Below are 21,562 nucleotides of genomic sequence, written 5' to 3' on the forward strand. Positions count from 1 at the left end.
AGAGCTGGGGTCTCTGTGGGGGCCTCACCTCTATTAGGAGGTGAGACTGATGCCAAAGGAGTCCCTGCTTTTGTGAAAACATCTCAGTACTTTCTCTTAGGTCTACGAGAACCCTTTGGTCAGAAGTGTAAACAGTGCTGAAGGATGGCCAAGTTCACTGCACCGTAGATAACTTCAACTTTATCTGCAATTTTATCTCTTCAAACAGGGCACCAAAAAGTTTAATATCTGACCACATACCTTTTACACAAAGGCTGAAAATTAGTTTTAAATCTGAGATCACTGGTAGGTCTCTGGACACCAGCCTGACTACCACTAGAGGGGGCCCTCTGCTCTGTTTTCTGCCTAACAAGGACTGCCAGCAGGACGGTGAGAAACTTCCAGCTACGTCTGGGGAGAAACCCATTCTGGCCTAGCCACTTCCCTAAATGTAAAACTGTGCTGGTGTCAGTCTGGATGGATAGAATCACCCAGGAAGCGCTGAAATGCACATTCACCCCAAAGGCTGACTCAGTACGTCTAAAGTGGGGTTCAGAAATTTTTTTAAAAAGCTCCCTGATGCTTCTGCTGCAGAGTTAGGTTTGCTACCATTGCTACGCAGGATTTCAAAGAACTGAGACTTCTCAATCAAAAAGTTTTGCCATCTGCAGGGCATTCTTTGACAGGGATCACGATATCAGAAGCCCAGCTAGGTAGAACCTCCAAGAACAGAACTTCAGCAAGACACTTTACAATAATCATCATCACAGGAATAAAACAGGGTTATCTTCAAATTTAAATTTATTAAGACATTCAGCTATGTCTGTCAGTCTACATCCAAATTTGCTACTAAAAATAAAATAAAGTCACATCCCACATTAGGAATACCAAGTCTGAAAAACACTTTTTGAGCCAAGCCTATTGTATAAATAAATGACTAGTTTCTTTTCATATCAAAATTCCCATAAAAAAATTACATTCCCCCCTCCCCAGATCTACTGGTAGCCATGATGAATGTAAAAATTTAAATATGACACATCCTTGTCAAAGAAAAGGTGCAAAGTCTATTAACAGCTTTAAAAGCGGCATTTGCAGAGTGTGATCATACAGTCATGTACTCATTCCCAAAGTGCAAATATTGCCGTTATTTAACACTGTTTTGATTCAGCTGCAGGATTTGAACGTTACACAGGATTGAAAAGTAGTGCACGCAGGGCCTTTATCGGTGCCCTAAAGCCCTTCCCACTTTGGTCCCCTACACTAACGTGGACTCCAAAGTGTTCACCAGAGTTTTAGTTTACTTCACACAGCCAACACAGTATACAATGTATTAACAAAAGTCTCATATACATCAAAATATTGAAGACTCCATCATAAAGTTCAGGAGTCTCAGATTACATGAATGCACCCACAAGGCCCCAGTGCCCACCCCCCTCCCCCAAAGCACTTACGAAGTATGAGCGTGCTTCAATCTTTGAATACAATCAATGCTTTTACATCTTTGATTTCATTTCAGTGCTGTACAAGTAATCACCTGACTGAGTTCCAATTAACTGAGGGAGAAGAGGGGTGGAGAAAAGGGCTGGTCGCTACTCATACTTTGTAACGAGAATGATCCTGTCCCACAGAAAGTGAAGCGTCGGTCCCACCTCTGCCTGCTTCCTCCCATGCCGGCCTCATGCTCCTTATCCTCCTCTCGTCAGCCCCTTTCAGACACTCAAATCTGTTTTATTTATCAGATCAGGGGCAGTTTCTGAAGCTGCTGAGGTTGAATTTTCTTGGCAAACCTCTACCAAACATCAGCATAGGATACATAAATACACTGCGATTAGCATACATTGCAAAATTTCTCCCACACTGTCAAGGGGATGAAAGCAGGCCATCTCCACTGAGAGTACTTCCTGGATTAGATCCTTGGAATGTCAAGGTTCCCGCCTAATCGCCTCATACATTCATTCCTCGCATCTGAGCCCAAAGCACATCGTGAGCTAACTTCTCCGCCGGGGCAGCAAAGCGTTACTCCTGCTCCCGTTCTTGCAGGCTGACCTCAGCAGGACACGCTTCCCCTTTCGCAGTAACGGGATTGTCCTTGGGCTCACAGGTCCCTTCCTGGCTATCTGATCTTCTGGCAACGCATGCGTCATGGTCCCTAGAACCTTCTTGCACCCCAGTCCCTCGAGGACGCTCCTGGCCCGGGGGTTCAGTACCTTCCTGAAGCACGTTTTGCTCGGCTCCAGCAGGAGGCTGTGCACCCGGCTCAGGCCCCAAGCCTGGCAGCTGAGAGGAGTTTTTGAGGTGGCAGTGGCACAGAGGGCAGGTCTCCTGGACATACAGCCACTTCTTGAGGCAGCCTGCGTGGAAGAAGTGACTGCAGGGCGTGATCACAGCAGATTTCATGTCCTAAAGAGGGGGGAAGATACCCCATAAATGCCTGTTATCTAAAATCTTTGCTGCCACGCCCAAGTTCTAATTCCAACATTCCTTTCCCACAAATTCTCCACAGAAAATATGTAACACAGATCTTAGAATAAAACTCATCTTATATTTTAGTAATAATCCGCCTGACACCAGAGACCCCTTTATACAAATAATGCAAGAACCACTGGATAAGCAATTTGTAAAAAGAAGTAAAAACCTAAAATGAGGAAGAAACAATCTTCTTAACTGGGTTCTCCCTTAGTATGAAACATGAGGTGACACAACTGTAGCAGTGTGATCTCTGGGTCGCCATCGGTATGACACAAGTATAATTAAAACCTCGGAAAATACGACGCGGACAGAACTTTTCCCACCATTTTGCTTCAACACAGCTCAACAGAGTATTCCATGGTGAGCTTATTGGCAAGGAGATAATCAGCCACATAACACCAGGGTATTGGCAAGGAAGTGGCAATCTCGTTAGGGACGATGTACATCCCGGTCTTCAGGATATGGCATAAGCCAGTGTTTCTCAATTTGCATTGGAACCACCAGGGGTGCTTGTTAACCATGCATATTCTGGGCGCCCCTCAAGACCTACTGATCTGGATATCCGAAGATGGCATTCACAGATCCACAGACACAGCAAGCCACCCATGTGACTTCTGTGCACACTCAAGTTCGATAACCACTGGGATAACAAGTGGTATACTTGGCATTAACAGTCCTTGCATTAAGATATTTGGGGAGGGAAGGCTGAGGAAATGAAGTTTAAATTGTAAGAACAGACATTTGATGGATCAACCATTAATTCTGTTTAAAGTCCCAAAACAAGGAGTTGTGGGTATCGAAGAGATTCCTTGCCAAGAACTGGTAACACCTGGGAGTGAATTTTTAAGCAGAAAGCCATCCAAGGAAAAGCAGCCAGCTGGGAAGTTCAGCATTCTGACGTTCATGTTCTGTGTGGTATCAGCAGGGAGTTCTAGCACCTCAAAAAAAGTGATGTGACAACAGGAAACACAAAAAGGCGACTCTTACACCCCAGAGATGGTGCTTTTAGACCTCGGTGCCCTGAATCTGCCCTCGCTGTGCTTTGCTCTGAGTACAACAAGGCTACTGAGCACAATGGAGCCAGAACGAAGACAGTGACCACTTAACCTGGGGGGAAAACTACATTACTCCTCAGATCCCCGCCCCAAGTGCAAAAACAACCTGGAAAACATTATTTTGCTAGTATCTAAAAGTACACTCTGAGAACAATCAAAAAGTGGTAAGTGAATTCTCCTCTCAGGAAAAATTCTTATTCTAGATAGTCTTGACATACACACATACACACACATCCCATCACACTGTAAACCAGCCTTGGAGAAGGCACCTCCCTGGATGCTCACTGACACTATCCAGAGCTGTATTCCACCAGCCCATGCTCTTCAAGAGTGATTTTAAATAGTTTGTATCATTGCTCCTAATTTCCATCCACACTTCCAACAGTACAGGTTAGCTGTCAAAGCTGCTACTCAGTCACCCTCTTGCATAGGTGGACTGATGACTAAACTCTAGGCCTATTTTTTATTATTGTTATATTTCCAAGGGCACAGGTGCCAGGTGGGCCAAGTGCAATGGTACACATCGGTTGCCTCTACCATCTCTCCTCCCGCCCCCCTCTTACACACACACAGGCTGTACCATCTCAGATACCCCTCAACCCACAGGTAAGCACATACTCTCTCCACCTATGTTAAGTGAATGAACATTTCTTCCCACCCTGGGAATACTGGAAGGAAAAGAGTCAGAATCTTGGCACACCACTTTTCAGAAGCTGCCGACTCCTGATTGATAGTATATATTTGACAGTACATATATGTATGTGTGCGTGTGTATATATAAGTATATATATATTCAGGAGTAAAATATAAAATACACCTAACCTGTTTTTCCTTTATTTGCGGGTGAGCAATAATGTTGAAAATAACAATAAATTAGAACTTCAGGGACTAAATTAAAAACCTACTTTAGACATAAAATGGAAATATTTTTTTTTATCAGGTCTTTAGTAATTTCTGAGGCCCACTTTTTTTTTTCACCCAGGAGATAATTTCTGCCTGGTAATGTAACTTGAGTTTGGGTAATGAGGATGAAGTCCCAAGGGATACACAACATGGCCCACCCAAATGGCTTCTTACTGTGAGCGTTACCTGATAACAGATGGCACAAATATCATTGTGTTTCTCAAGCTGCTCTTTCGTAGCAATGGGTAACGATTTAATCTTATTCACAGCATCCCTGCGGAGAAGGAAGCTCTTCCACCCCAGCTGGGCCCGAAGCCACACATTATAGTAGGAATGGATGAAGATGATCATTGAGCCCATGACTGTCCACTCCCCAAAGATGGTCTCCGAGACGCCGTAGGCCACCACGCAGAGGGCCACAAGAAACTCCAGCAGGCGGTAGGTGCCATTCACATAGTAGATGACATCGTCCATGTTTTCAACTGGCTCTTTTCTGAATTCCTCAACCATAAATAGGACATAAATAAAAAGTGTTCCCAGAACCTGGAAGAAAATTATGTATAATAAGACAACATAATCACTAAGAAAGGTTTTTCACAGACTTAAAACAGTAACACATTCCTAATACATTTAGGAAGCCAGATGTAATATCCAGAGGAGACAGTGGTGTTACTAAGACGTGGGTGAACCAGCAACCCAGGTGTCAGACACTGAAAGTCACACCTTGCCACAGAACTCTCCTAAAGTGACTCTGATCAGTAATCAGCTTTCTCTGACTTTCCCTTCTTCCCTTTTCTCCTTTCCTCTGGTCATCAAAATCCTCACAATTCTGTTTAAATTTTCCTAATTCTGTAACCATAACTTATTCCTCAACTTTCAAAGAACCTTTACTCCTACAAGGAACGATGAATACATCTTTACTGCCAGAGCTACATTTTCTTTTACTTCTTACTGATCAGGCAGCCAAGATCTACCTTCAAGTTACAGTAAGCTTATCATTCCCAGGGTAATGTTGTGGGTATGTGTAAAATATACATTATAGCTGTGTAACACATACACAGATGTCATATTTATATATATCATGAAACTATGAATATTTCCAAGTGGGCATTTGCTAAAAAGTGTGCTCCAAACAAGTGCTTAAGTTTTTTAATATTTGATAGTTACTTTTCTGTTTTAAGAATTACATGACAGCTCTATATCATACCATTTTGAAAAAACAGATATTGCAAAGTTTAATTATCTTGATAAAAAGAAATACAGTGATGTAGATTGGCCTAATGTTTTAATTGGACTACCTTCTAACCCCTATGCTCAAATAAATGTAATGCATTCTAGCAAAAAGGGTGGGAAGTAATCACCTAAATAGGCCACTTAACATCATCAATCTTGAAAAAGTTTAATTTCTTTTCTGGAAGGAAAAATAAGAAAATCGGTTATTATATAAAGTCAATTAATCCTGGGCTTACCTGAAGAGAGGTGAGAATGCTGCTGGAAATAATGATAAGAAGCCAGAAGTCCATGTGGAAAAACTGGCAAATCATGTAAGCCATATAAGCAGGGAATACCAGTAAAAATAAGCAAAGGCTCACAGCACGGAAGTGTTTCCATAAACTCCTAGAGAAGGAAAAGTATTCTTTAAACACGACTGTCACCAGCAGCACAACCAACAGGTCCTGTGCCATGTCTCAGTCCTGCAGCATGCACCGCGCAGCCTTCTCCAGACCAGCCATGGTGCTGGACTTCAGGGCAAGTCACGGCAAAGGTGGGGGCTCCCAAGTCCCTGACTCGTTCCTAGTCTCCTAGCCTCCACACTCAGTCAACCGCCAAGTATCGTCAATTCTTTTTTTTTTTCCCCTCAATAGTTTGCTTTCAGCCTCATTCTTATTCCTAGCAATTTCAAAGTGATTTCAGGCTTTTGCAGCATCATAACTTAACAATTTTAACAGTAATTTGCAGTCTTAAGTCATGACGTCCTCTCCTCGCCCGCACCACTCGTGATGGAAGTCTCTGTGGCCGTCAGTGCGGCGTCACTAAGAGGAACGGCTCCCGAGTAGCAGGGCTGTCACTCCTCTCAACTGCTGAGAAGGGAGGAAACTATGAACTGCCGCGCTCTCAGACCTACTGGCGGATCTTCCTGCCTTCCAGCCCCCGCGCCTGGACAGACTCATCTTCCTAAAGCTCAGCCAGCACAAAACTGTCAGCGCCTCCTCTAAACTTTCCAGCCTGGCATTTGAGGTCCCCCACTCCCAATTTTTCAGTCCAAACTGCTCAGTATCTGTTCCCCCCCACTGTAAGCAAAGATGGTTAATTAACTGCCTTCTCAGAAAAAAACATAAACACTCTTTAATATCCCACCAGAAACACCTCTATCCCACTCTTCTTCTAAACCCTTCAGACTAGCTCAAGCTAAATATATTTACACGGGCAATATAATCCTTTCCCCAGGAATCACTCAGAACTCTTAACACCAGTACCAAACAATCATACAATGAACTGAAGCACTGTGTCAATACACAGATATTTATACATAACACATTTTTCATATATATCATATGTATCTAAAGTTCTTTATATTTCTGTTTTGTATTTATTACCTAAATAAAAATAGAAAATAGTTATGCATGTGTGTGTATACACATACACACACACACACACACACACACACACACAAATAAAAAATTCTTATCACCCAAACTTAAACTCTAGCTCCTAAGGACAAAGGCTTGTCTGTAAGTGTCAAATAATACTTGAAAATTCACTTCTGCCTGCTATTTTTCAAATTACTTTCCATCTATTACTACCATTTCATACCTACCCGTCTATTCATCCAACTGAAAAGCCCTATGATGTAGGCAGGACAAAAGTTAATTCATCGTTTTTACAAAGGGGAATAGTCACATGTATAACTTAATGCTTTTAAGACACACAACATGTCGAGATTTCTCAGACTTAGATTTCAGCTTCTGATTCCACTTGAACCCTCCTTGTCAACAGTGGTATACGCAGCAGGAGTTCCCCCACCCGAGTTACAGCAAAAGAAGAAGGAACATAATCTTTTCTTCTACCTCTTTGTACACTGCAATATTTTAATAGATTGTTCTTTAAATATACCCCAAATTTAATACAGATCACATGCCAACTTCTTCTAATAGAAAAATATAAAAAACCCCATCAACAAGTGCCTTAAGCAGAACTTTGAAAAATCTTTTTGTGCAACAGAAGAAAAGGCATGATTTCCACCTCCTACATGTTTATTATTTACTTTATATATCCAATTTATAAGCCAATAGATTATGTATTAAAAAAAAAAAAAAAGATGCTCGATACTTCCATTTCCTGGGCAAATCAGAGTTTGACTCTGATTCAAAGCTGGGGTGACTTTTTAACATAGGGATTACAAATCAAAAGAAATCAGCATGAGCCCAAAACAGCTGCCCCCTCTCTCAGAAACAAAACACAGTTAACAACCTACGTAAATTGAATATCAAGACTTAAAATTATTATTTAATGATTTCCTATAAAAATGAACACATATTATTTTAAAACATTATGAGGAAATGTGAATTTCAACCAAAACAGTTTAAAGCTCACAGCTGTAACAAAAATTAAGCTGGCTTAACTAAATATTAGTACCTGCAGTATGTCCTCAAATCCATGCAAAGGACCTCAAGGAGACACAAAAGGAGCGTGACTCATCCCTCCTACCTTAACTATGATACAGGTGGGAGGGAAAACAACCACACACAAAGTCAAGCGCTATGCTGTGCAGGACTCTACAACTAGCAATTCTGAGAAGAAAGTGAATTATTATCATGGCTAAAATTAAAGCTAGGTACTTTGAACGCATTTTACATCTTCTCTTGCCAAACATTTCTCTTATCAGAAGTTGTGTCAAACATAAACCTGCCACTATAGCTCTACTTTGAGATTCCAAATATAAAAGGCTTATTTTTTTAAAGATAGGCAGGCAGAAAGGGACCACTATAACAGTAGTTATACTAGGACAATTTGCCTTAAAACTTTAAATACATTTTTCAAAATCAAGCTAGCCATGATCCATTTATATAATATAGGTACATATTTACATATACATACGAACATACTTATACACAGACATAGAAGAGTAAATACATTATGCCAACAGTTTTAAATTCATGTCTGACTTCTGTGTTTTATATACACACACACATAAATACATATATATCCTTATTTAAGCATTTAAAATCCAACAAAAATCTAATTTAAAATTAAATATAGAAAGAATAGAGGAAAATGATACTGGAATCTTATTCCATTAATAGTTTAAGCACTATAAAATGAAAATAAAAAATTTTGATTCACCCCAACCTATTTCATGAAAAGTTGGTCATCTGAAAATCTGCTGTATAATTTGAGTATATATTTATGTATATATATTTGAGCTGTTTCTATATTCTTGGGCAAGTGTGAATATTATGAACATCTCCCAGTTTATAACGATCATTTCTAATTTATCTTTAGGTTTAGAAAATATTAACTGTAATAGATTTACCGCGCTTTTCTTTCACAATCGTAGTCATTCTTAGTCTCAGTCTTTCACAGTCAGCTCCATCAGTTTAAGAAATTTTTTCCTATCTGAAGGTGTAAAATACACTACCCTATGTAGAGATTTAATTTTTTGTTTTGGTATTTAAGTCTCTCCCATTCTGGAGCTGATTTCTTTTCTTTACGGTTGTGAGACAGGAATTCCATCCTTTAGCAAACAGAAACCACTTTTCCCAGCCACACTACAGAAGAGCACCACCTGTCCCCACTCATGTGACACGCACCTCTGTCACACACCAAAGTTCCACACAGACACGGGCCTGTTTGGGGCCCTCTGTTCCACTGACCAGCTGTCTATACTTGAGCCCAATTATTCATAGTATCTCCTACTGTGAGTGAAATAAACTTTATCTTACTCAAATCATCTGATTTCAGTATGGATTTGGACTGGCTTCACAGAATGAGCTGGGGTAGGAGAGGTGAGTATTTTTTCTAAAGCCTGGAAGTGTCTGTTAAAAACAGGGATAATCTGTGCCTTCAAAGTTCGGCAGATCTTGCCTATAATGCCATTTGGGTCAGGATGTTTACCACGTGCTTCCATTTCTGCAACAGTTACAGAACTGTCCATGCTTTCTAATTCTTGAGTCAGTTCTAGTAAGTTACATTTTTCTCACAACTATTCCATTTCATTTGTTTAAAAAAGTATTGCCATTTAACTGCTGATCATATTCTCTTATTACCATAGGTAATGGTGGGAGAGAAGACAGACCGGAACAGTTCACTCCCATCTTATGCTTTTACAGCCAAGAGCCTCTCTTGACTCAGGCGAATGCTGCTACAGACAGCAGTAATAACACTGACACCAACCCAAAATAACTACTCCACACCCACACACAGGGCTTCTCAGCCTTGCTCCTCTCCCTCTAAATTTCCTCTGCGTTTTATCATTAGAGGAAGAAGCCAGCAATGAGGTGAGTTCAGCATCCCGAAAGGACTCAGAACTGGATTTACTGGCTCTTATGACAGTGGAATCATGGTTTTTTTTTTGTTTGTTTCTCTTTTCCAAACTTTCTACAGAATTACATTAGTCTTTTAACTAGTATAATTAATAATACTAAAAATATACTGCCAGAGATGACAAAATAGTAATTGTACTTCAGTCAAAACCCAATTTAAGTGACTATTTAACTCAGTTCACTGAATTCAGCATCTCAAATGCTCCTAGTGAGAAACCCTAAACCTCAAAATCATATCTCAAATAACTATGATTATGATGATTTAAATTATCTGAAACATATCCAAGAGCTTTCAGCTTATTTACATTAAGCTGATTCTTTCAGCCATTCTACTATTTGAGAAAATTTTCAGAATGCTTGGTAATATGGGATTAGGGATAGAAAGATAAATCTGATGAACTATAATTAAAATGATAATTTGGAATGTTTTAAAAATCTTTTGTCAAAATTCAGTATCCCCCAAAGATTGCCTGTTTCCTTACTTATAAAACAGTATCAAAGAAGCAATTAAATCAAGTATTTCAATAATTGATAATCAGAATGTATAGACAGATGTCGAAAAAAAGAGCAGCAATGTATTTCAAGCAATTCATTATAGAATGTCCTTGTATAAATTACAATAAGTCAAAATAGCATTTTAAAGAGCTAAGTAATCATTTGACTTTTATTCCCTAAGGAAATTTCTGTAGTATGAGATGAACGTGAATCCAGTTGGTCCCCAGAAGGTGTCAAGAATCCCCATCATAACCTCAGTTAGTTGCAAAAAGCCATCAGATGAGACTATTATTCCATAGATGTGTATCTTTATGACTGCGTGACAGCCTTTATTTCTTTATCTTCATTTGCATTTCTATCAATGCTTTCTCTCCTTTAGCATTACACAGAATAAAATTAAATATTATTTGTCATATTTCCTGAACTAAATGCTATGCTCTATGTTCTTAATTTTAAAGCTGGAAAAATATAAAAAGTATTACATTTCTCTGAAGAAAAAGTTTACGTGTATTTATTTGGCTCTCAGTGTGACTTTTAACTATAGGAATGTTTAGAGAAAAGAAAAAGCAGAAGTCAAATATATAGGAAAAACAAAAATGTGCACTTGTTAATAAGCTAATACCAATTATTTACCCATTTTCTGACTCTAAACAAAATTAAATCTTTAGACAAGAAATTCACGCAAAGAATATGACAAAAATTTCTTTTGGAAAGTTTCTTACTTGTCTCTCGATGCTCCCAGCGCCAGAACAATAGGGTCTGCAATCTCCAGCATAGACTGCAGGATAGAAGCTACAACAATGAAGAGGATAATACTGAGCAGGAATGCCCGGTGGACAACCTGCAGCTCTATCAGACCCGTCTGCACTGCCAGGATTAACAGCGTAACTCCTTCTGTCATGCCCCTAAAAAAAGCAGACATTTTCCGAAAAACAATCAGAATCACATTTAATCCCAAGAGGAAGTAATCCAAAGGCTGAGACTGTTGTTCCATATTTGTGATCTATTCTGACTTGAACAAAAAACCTGATGAGAGTATTAATTTATTAAATAACATCAATGTAACAGCACAAAATCATAATACATCACCACATCAAAATACATCACCACATGTGCAAAACATTCTTATCCTATTATTTTAGCATATAATGAGGAGAAAAAAGCAACTTCTAAGATAAATAAAGTGTTCTAACCAGGTTTGCTAATGGACCAGATACCTCTACTATTCTTAGATATCCACTGAATTATCCATACTTACATCATGAGCTATATCCTGATTATAAAAGATAAAATCATAGGTGAATGTCCTTATAATCTTGGATTAGGAAAGGTCTCCTTAAGAAGAACGTAAGAACCAAAGACATAATACATTTTTTGAAATTCAATTTGCATGTGGAAAATACATACAAAGTCCTAAGACTTTCTTATCCTATTGACTTACGAAGAACTTGCAAATACACGAGAAGTGAGCAAAGGAGAGGTACAGTTTCAAATCCACATATTAGCAAATATCTTAAAGTTTAATGACCCAAGTACTGACAAGGAATGTAAAAAAATATGGACAGACTAACATGGAGCTATCAACAGATATAACACTTCTGGAAAGAAATTTGCTGATAAATTTAAAATGTACATATTCTTGAACAACAATCCTACTGGCACTTCACCCTATGGATGTACCACAGAAGTTAAGATACAAATATATAAGACATAATAGAGAATAATGGAACATGTTCCGTGACATCAGGGTGATACAATCAGTAAAAACTAGACTGAAAAACTAAGTAGGACAATCTCATGTCTTCAAAGAATAAAATTAAAAGGAAAAACAGACAGCAGGGACTTAAATACTGAAAGAGACTTAAGGGGCATACCAATCAACTGCAGTAACAGGCCTTATTTGGATCCTGAGTTGAGCAAACAAAATGTTTTTAAAAATTTAGATAATTAGGGCAATTTGAAGACCAACTAGGTATTTGATGTTAAGGAATTTTTGTATTAAAAATGAATGCTCTATTGTAGTTCTTTTTTTCCCACAAGATACATAGGTAAAATGATATTATATCTGGGATTTGCTCCAAACAAATGCAGCTAGGTTATGGAAGACGGGGCAGGGTGGGTGGAGGACAGGGGCACACGACACGAGACGGCCATGTCACTGGAGACAGTACCAGGTACACGGGGGTTCATTTTACTACTCTCTCAACTTTGTTAGTTTAAAATTTTCCTAATTAAGGGTTTAAAAAAGAGAGAGATAGGAACAAAGATACTCACAGCAGCATTATTTTTAAATAGCAAACAAAACAAAACAAAACAAAAACCCACCAAAAAAGAGTACATCTATTTTTGTAATACTATGTCTTCATCAAAAAGAATGAGATGCATTTTTATGTGTCCACGTAAAAAACAAAACAAAACACCAACCTAAACCATATTAAGTGAAAAACTAAGGTGCAGAATGGTGTGTATAGAATGTGGCAATAAATCTATAATAAACTGTAAAATAACTGTCTATGGCTACTGCCTGTGGGGAAAGGAGATGGGAAGTCGGGGGAGCATGTTGTCACTTTCCATCTGGTGTTTTCTGAATGGCATGAATTTTGCGAACTTAAATATGAATTATTTTTCTTTCTTGCCCCCACCCCCTTTTTCCATTATAGAGGTGCTAGCTGGAACTGGCAAGAAAATTAGAGAGGACAGCTTTTTTTTCTTTTCTGTCATAAAAAAAACTAACATATACAACAAAATTAAAATATCCCCTCAATTTACACAGTATCCACTAATTCTGAACTATTCCTTAAAGATTTAAATAATTTTAAAAGTTATATAAACTTATATAAATGAAACCATTAAACCTCTGTATTAAGATAATAGAAACCCAGACGAGTTCCAAAAATAGTTTCCTAATACCTGATCTTAATGATTTAATAACAACTGGATTTAAACTATTCTGCATCCTCATTAATGCATCCTTTGAAACTTCAATCACTATCAAAATTATGTTCAAACATAAAAAAAAACTTTAAGGAAGTATCAAATATAGAAATTTGATTATAACAGGGCAACACAAACTGGAAAATGCAAGCTATCAAAAATCTCTTAAATAAATCTAGGAAAGGAAGTGTTTAATATGCATTTTTGTAAGATACACACAATAAAAGTACATCTTTCATACATGAGAATTTATCTATTTCATAGTATTTTAATCCAAATATTGTAACCATTCAAAAAAAAAAAAACTCAAAATTTCATTCTGTCTAAAATTCATCAACAAAGAAATTCATCATTACTTCTTCAAGTCATACAAGATTTAAATTTCTAGAGATATTCAGGATACAGAACTTACCGATTCATGGCAGGATCATTCATGAATGCTCGATAACCCTGCAAGTAGAACTTGCAGAGTGTCAGAACACCCAAGGCAACAAAAGAAACCGTGAAGACCAAACCCAAAAGTGAGTACGGGGTGCTGCAGCACTCCGCAATACTAGAAAAGAGAGGGGAAATAAATTACAGATAAAAACTTTTTCTGGAATAAAAACACCTTAGGTCTTTAAATAACCACCAAGCTTGATCTGATCCTCAATGAAAACACCCAAAATGTGAGATGAAATCACCTAACCACTGTTAATAATTCAAATTCATTCTTATTATTATCCTAACCTCTTTTTTCTATGTCTTTGGCAAATATTCAGTACATCACACCAAATCTAAAACAAAGTCTTCTCTATTTTTATTTATCTATCATCTCCTTCAAATGCAGTAAAACCCTAAGGGCCTAAATCTTGTTCAAACCTTAAGAAATATATAATCTACAGGCTGATAATATTCAAAAGAAATGTGTATAGTTCCTTCTGAAAAATGTTGGCTGTTCAAACTGATCAGACTGTACTGTTAATGAGGTCACTTGCCCAAACTCCCTATCTGACCAAACTGCTATGTGGCAGAGCCAAAGCTGACTTCGCAGCTCCTGACGCCTCTCACTACAACAGTGTCCTCCATTTTTAATTTTAACTTAACTTAGGTAAATGGATTTTTTTTTCCTGGGTTATTTCAAAAGCATGTCCAAGCATATAGCCCAAGACATTTAAAAATAATTTTAATATCAATTTTTAATAAGGAGAACTAGAAAATCTTACAATAAAGCTTGGAAATACTTTCATATTTTATGGAAATACATTCAATACTTTCATTAAAAATAGAGAATAATTTGACAAATATTTTTCAAATGTGTATAATATTATGTACTAACAATTTGGATTCAGCATGCACATAGTAACTGTTCAAAGTACAATGTCGTATGTTTAAAAATTTCAGTGAAGAATTAGAATTTCATTTGTAAGGATGAGGAATTCATTTAGGCAAATCAGTATCTGTCTTTCACTACATAGCTCCATGCTTCTGCTACATAGTTATCCTTCCTATACAATTGCTTATGTTAGTTTTTGTATGAAAATACCCAATTTTACATAGACAAATGTGCATTATGATGAGAAAAAAATGTTTGGCTTTCTATTAAGGAGCCAAAATGTCAACCAATCATGGCAGCTGACAACTAAAGAATAAGTAATTTTATGGCATTCTTACAAATCTAATTTTTCAAATATTTGACATTTTTCTCAGTGAAATCATTGCATTACATGTTTCAACAAATTGTCCAGTAATTTAAAAATATGAGAGTATTGGCTAAAAACACTAAAGATTTTACTTCATTCCCACTGGGTAAGTCTGAAAATTTTACTGAATGCCATACAATTTCTCTATTCTTTTGACTATATTTAGAGAAATCTTTTACAACCAAACAGTATGATTTAATTACATTTTCAAAAGGAGAGTATTTTTTCCCTCTCTTTAGAAAAGTGTGTGTACTGTTTTTCTAAAGAGCATACTAAAGAAACAAGGTTTTAACCTAGCTTTGGGGAAGTGAAAGAGTTTGGGAAATTTATAAAACTTTTTTTTCCCTCTGTCTTCAATGAGACATTTTACTGATTTTAGTTTCTACTTCCTGACTGCAAAAAAATCCTTCTTGTTTTTCAGTTTGCTCGGGCTTTGTCGGTTTGTTTTAGTCAGGGTACCCCAGGAAACCTGTGATCGTCCTTTTTTGTAAGTGAGTTGTCCTCTGGCAAGGCAACAGACAACTACAGCCTGGTGCACGAGAGCATCAAGGACAAAGAATGCTTACGGAGATGTAAGTGAACGAAAGACCCAGGCAGGGACTCTCTACTAAACACCAACTAAAACAGCCTTATTTTGAGAAGGGCAGTCTACCCTGTGTATGGAAAAGAAATAGAGAAGAAAACTACTTTGCAAGATACCTAAACCTTACCTAAAATCTCAGCGTTATTTTCTTACTTTGTAAGTAGGTTCAAATTCATTCACAGCTTACTGACAGAATGCTCTTCTTCATTTGATTATGCTTCACAATGGGTGACAATCTAGTTTAAACAGGACCAATCTCAGTCCTACCCTTAGGTTACTGGTTATCCTAACCACAGAACTGTGTATTTCTCTTTCTCTTTAAATTCAGTTACTTTTTGCATCATTTTTAAATTCTCCATAATATTTACACAACAACAAATAACAGTGAAACTTAGTTAAGAATGAACTGGCCATTAATATATATATATATATATATATATATATATATATGTAAATGTATAACTGAATTACTTTGGTGTAACACCTGAAACTAAACTGTAAATCAACTACACTTCAATAAAAAAAATTTTGTTAAGTCTTTGGTATCAATTTGTTGCATGTTTACTAAAGCTACTTTTTAATTAAAAGTCTCAGAAAGTACAAAATTTGACTTAGTACCAATAAGTTTATTCTACTTATGTGTTAAAATAAGTATTGCTCCATGACATTTTTATTGATATTTAACTCTGTAACGTTTTCAATCTTAACAAATGACATGTTCCTTAAGGAGAGTAAATTTGTCTTAAACTTCTCATTCCCTACACCACTTAGCGCACGATACGCCACCATTTTGGATGGCTGAGAAACAATGGCTCTATTAACTAAAACTCAAAACTTTTATTCACCTATTTTATTCAGGAGGAGAGATTCTTTCTTGCCTTTTAAAGTGACAATAAGCCACAGAATGAAGATATACACCCACTTGCTAGATACTGAGGGCTTGAGATTCAAATTTGGAATAGAAAAATGGTAAACATCCTAGCATAAGCTCACAACGAAGACAATGAGGTGGAAAAGGACTCTAATGACTTAAGACATTCTTCTAAAAATTAATCTACCTTGAGGGCGAGGGTATAGCTCAGTGGTAGAATATGTGCTTAACATGCACGAGGTCCTGGGTTCAATCCCCAGTACCACCATATAAATAAATCAATAAACAGCTAGCTAATTACCTCCTTCCCCCAAAAAAATAATAAACTAAATTAAAAATTTTTTAAATAATAATAATTTACCTTAAAAACCAAATCTTAGCATTTCTTTAGGTTAAACAGTAAACTACTATGACATACTCATTTCACTATTATTTGACTCTATCTCACTAATGAAGCAAAAGGTCAAAAGTAAGATGACATAATGAAAGTACACAGGTAAGTCACAGGGTTTGGACCCAGATGGGGTCTGAGTGTCAGCGCTGCTGCTCTGAGCAGTGTCATCACCTGGAGCAAGTTACTCTTGGTACAGTTTCCTCAGCTCTAAAATGGCAATGATAATAAAGGCACCCTTCTCACACGGTTGCTACAAAATTAAGTATGAAGAAGTGTTTACCAGTATAGCTGGCACATACTAGCTACTTAATAAAAGTGAGAATTATTTTTAATAACTTATTTTTCTTTTCCAATAATTTAACTTGAAATTGAAAAAAGTTTTTACAATTTGCTATGTACCTTTCCACAAATCATTTGCTGCACTTTGGTCCATGGTGCAACCAGATAAACCACCATTATTATATTAGCACCTTTCTGCATTGCCAGAACTAGGCATCCGCTGAATGAAAACTCTATCTTAATTAAATATGAAGCACTATAATAAGACTGATAAAAGTTAATTTACAAAACTTAACTATTTCTAGATCAGTTTTTTCCTCCTAAGGTTATATACAGTATCATATTCTCTTATTAATTACCTTGTCAGGAAAAGGAAAAGAAGCCTCTCTCGTGACGCAGGCTGATCTCGAGTACTGAAATAGGAGTAAATCTGAAGAGCAAATAAGACGAGCCAGAAAACCATGAACAGTACAGGGACTACCAGCTGATTCCACAGTGACATTCCCAAGGCGAGCAGGCCATACACCTCCACTACCTGGGTAAGAAAATACAACAGGAAAACATCTTGCATCACTCCCATAAACACTTTTAAACACAAAAGAGTTTAACCTGAAGTACTTAAAAGACAAAAACTGAATAGCTTCTCTTTTATTGCAAGGCTGTTTCAGCTAAATTCCTTCAAAGTTAACTCTATACATACAATTAGCAAATAGTATATATTTTTTTAATTTACTGATTTTGCATTATTATTAACACTTGACACACACTCACCAAATGGCAACTACCCTAACAGTCCAGGGAAAAGGTCACATTCAGAGTAAAACTATGCCAAATGCAGTTTGAGGAGGCTTGGTAAACTCACTCATACCTAATTAACAGGATCAGGACCAGCATGAATGATGCAATACTGCTTGAGGGGCTAGGGGGAAGGGAAATGTAAAAGAATGTTCCAGGGTTTATTCAGGAATGTCTCATAGATGAGAAATAGCCTGATGGAAGACAGAATAATTACTGGAGAAGTTTACTCTATTATGGAGCAAAGACAGCTAGCCAGTGTTTTCCCCTAGACAAAACAATTCCCCTTGCTCCTACTGTGTATTTGTCAAGCAACATTTCTCAAATGACTTGGTTTGCCAAGTACATTAACACTGGGAAAAAAGGTACACCCAAAGTTTACTAAGCTACTACAGGTCAATAAATTAGCTGTCTAGTTTCAAAAACAATCTCTTATAGAGATTGATTAGGGAGAATTAACTCTCACAATCTGATTCAGCCTAAGAGTATAGATGTAACCAAGTTTCTGGAGTTACTAAGCCAGGGACCAGACCCTGGTAAACACATCAGGCAGGTTACAAACTCTAACCTAAGTAGCCAAACGGTCTTGCTGGAACTCTCAACGTGATGCCAGAGTGTTTCAATAACTATAAAGATCTTAAATTAAAATACATCTATTTGGAAGTTGTTCAAGTTTCTGATTAATATCTATATCTAGTAGATAAAGTTCTTTAAGCCTCAAGTTAAAATACACTGACTTGAAGGTTATTCTAAATTTAAACTTTTTCATCTGTAAATCAAATGCTTTTTCTAAAATCTAGTCAAGATTAACCTCTGTTTTTCCCCAACAAGAAAATACTGAAAGAGAAATTGCCCAGCTAGCTGCAAAATTATTACTAGCAGCAAACTGATCACTGAGCAGCAAACTGATTAAAGGAGGATCACTTTTCCTCCTTTCCATTCAAGGAACAGGCCACCAGAAAACCTGAGTTTCTGTTTCTTGCCTATCCAATTCTTTCCAGGTCATGACTCTCATAACCTATGCTTATTTTCAACACAGCACCTAGTGATATATGAGTCTTACGGCAACCGAGAAGGTAAACATGAAACTGAAAATGGAAGCTTTGTCCTTACGGTGATTAACTAAACATTTAGTATCTAAGTAATATTTACTGAACATCTACAGCTTCTTGCCCACTAGGGTAGCTCCACAAGGCTGAATTCAAATAAAAAAACACATAAATTTGTCACTGTGACTCAATACAACAACCCTTCCCCATGAAGCAGCTCTTCACTGAAAGTGAGAAAATCACTTCCTCTTCTTTGGAAAATCTACTCTCAGGCAAGTTGCCCAAGATAATCATTATATAAGATGAAGAAATCAGCAGAATCAGGCTCAGGCCAAGAGCTTAGGGAAATTCTTCTGGGAAATCTGCCGCTAGGGCCACAACAGTAATAGCAAGGAATGCTTGACTTCGCTTTATCAGTTTGGCCAATCTGAAAGCTTCCTGCACCCTCAGGGCACACACACTCAGCAAAGAAGTGGAAGATACTTGAACACTCTTTATACCAATGTCATTGTTAAGTTACGTTTCATATACTGAAACCTACTGATTAAAACAAGTAGAGCTATTTATCTCCAGAATACCTATTGTTTGTGTTTGGGAATAATCTGCCTGAGAGCAAAGGCTGAAGAAGTAGGAGAGACAGAAGCTCGATATGTTGGCAAAATCAGTTCAAGCACCACATCTAAGTGAAATCTGTCATATTACAGTCCAGAACTATCTAACTCTTCAGTCAAATAAATTAAACAAACATAAAGAAAAATTATAGTCAGAGTAGGACTATAATCAGGAAAAACCCAGGGTATGACCTCTAGGTATTCAATTCTACATTATCCTTGTCTTCATCACAATAGTTACTGAAGAAGGGTTAATAAAATGGCTGCACTTAGGCTAACAGATTTGCTTATTCTTACGCTTGCCCTTAAAACGGTCAACTGACCTGACTGACCAGTTGCTACTCACAGTTCCAGGATCATTATTAAAACTAAAGCTATTGATCTTACTGTTTCTACTTAACTCCAGTAATCAAAGCTGTAATCACGCTTGGTTTCTGAGTCATCTCCAGGGAGAAGGTCACAGAACTGTAACCTTACGAAGTAGGCTAAATACCAATACCACACCTTGAGTGCTTACGAGATAAAGAGATCTAACTGAGATAAAGAGATCTAACTGATAGACAGCCTCTACAGAATTGGTCACCTGAAGGGATCATGGCGCCACTCTAAGTCTTCTGATGAGAAAATGATTCTGTTGATTATTATCGATGCTTTATTGTTTGAGCTATGGCTGTATAACCACCCCACCCCATCTCCAAGGTGGGTTCACAGTCTTGAAGGCACTGCCTGCTGTGAGTCCCTTTTGCCCGGCAAAGTAAGAAAGCTGCCTCTTTCCTTCTAAGCTCTTCTAAGACCCGGGTCTCTGAGTCATTTGGCTCGTCATGGATGGGGCCAATCTTTCAGCAACCTTACCACATATTGAACATCGTCTGCCTGGCACTGAATTCATTTGAATCTCACAGCTATCCTATGCGTTACGTACAACAGTTATTATTAGTTCCACTTTACAGATAAGCGAACTTGCGTGACTATCCCCAGGTTACACAGCTCGCAAACGGCAGTGCCAGAGTGAAAACCCAGACGGTCTGCTTCCAGAGAAGCACTTACTTCACTTTCCTGCCACTCAACTGAAGTTAGTAAAGAACCTCAGATGCTCCTAGCTGGGTTGAAAATAGTGATTTTTAATTAGTCAAACATAATGTTACCATGACCTAGACTGTGAGATAAAAGTGAACTAAATCTTCAATAACTTAATGTTTACTAGAATGTTATCTACCTGTGTGTGGTGTCAGTCTTACCTGAACCAACTCTCTGTACGCAGATTTGGCAAGGTTATAAGGTACTAGAAGGTTAGACCCAAGAAAATAGAGAACTTCCAATCCAGTAAAAATCATAGCAAATTTGTTGATGACAACAATTGTCTCCAGAGGAACAAGGCAGAGGCGTGCTAGGAGAGGGAGCATGTGGGCCGAGAAGAGCCAAATCTGCTTCGTCTTCATGACACAGGAGCATAAAGTACACACCACCAACTGGCCTACAACGGGAGGAGAAGGCGTTTAGTTCTGACAGCCGGTATCCACAAAATGAAAATAAAAACACCGTCAATAAGGGTGATAACACAGCTTTCCTCTAAGACGTCTAATGAGGATGAGGAGCTCTTAGATATTTTAAATCAAATTTTAACATCTGACCATAATTACATATGTACATGTTCTGTGAATTTTGAGCACCAATTCCCTAAGACTGACTTGAAAAAAGCAGCACAAACAATCACTGGTCTTTATCACATTCCAGGTGGCACATATAATACACAGAAAGATTTTTTTTAATGTCTAATTCAATATTACAATAATTCAGTCACTACTGAATATATTTAGCTCCTTCTCAAAGGCCGTCAATATTGAGCTGTTCTGATCTAGAACTGAAAGTATAAAATCCAAGAGATACAGTTACCTGTCCAAGATCATGCTGCAACAAGAT

At 37.6% G+C, this 21,562-nt stretch overlaps 1 protein-coding gene across 2 annotated transcripts in view; it reads right to left on the reverse strand.

Annotated features, from left to right (window-relative positions):
* Positions 1-762: 762 nt before the first annotated feature.
* The window catches only part of RNF145 (ring finger protein 145), a 51,860-nt gene continuing 31,060 nt past the window's right edge, over positions 763-21,562 (reverse strand). For both annotated transcript variants that reach the window (XM_032477212.1, XM_014553550.2), the window contains exons 5-11: positions 20,881-21,116; positions 17,547-17,722; positions 13,791-13,931; positions 11,167-11,349; positions 5,876-6,023; positions 4,593-4,949; positions 763-2,379 (exon numbers count right to left, since the gene is read on the reverse strand). In XM_032477212.1, the coding sequence (XP_032333103.1) occupies positions 1,996-2,379; positions 4,593-4,949; positions 5,876-6,023; positions 11,167-11,349; positions 13,791-13,931; positions 17,547-17,722; positions 20,881-21,116 (1,625 nt within the window). In that variant the 3' untranslated portion in view covers positions 763-1,995. The remainder of the gene's footprint in view (positions 2,380-4,592; positions 4,950-5,875; positions 6,024-11,166; positions 11,350-13,790; positions 13,932-17,546; positions 17,723-20,880; positions 21,117-21,562) is intronic.

Source organism: Camelus ferus, chromosome 3, assembly GCF_009834535.1.
Source record: "Camelus ferus isolate YT-003-E chromosome 3, BCGSAC_Cfer_1.0, whole genome shotgun sequence".
Taxonomy (NCBI): Eukaryota; Metazoa; Chordata; class Mammalia; order Artiodactyla; family Camelidae; genus Camelus; species Camelus ferus.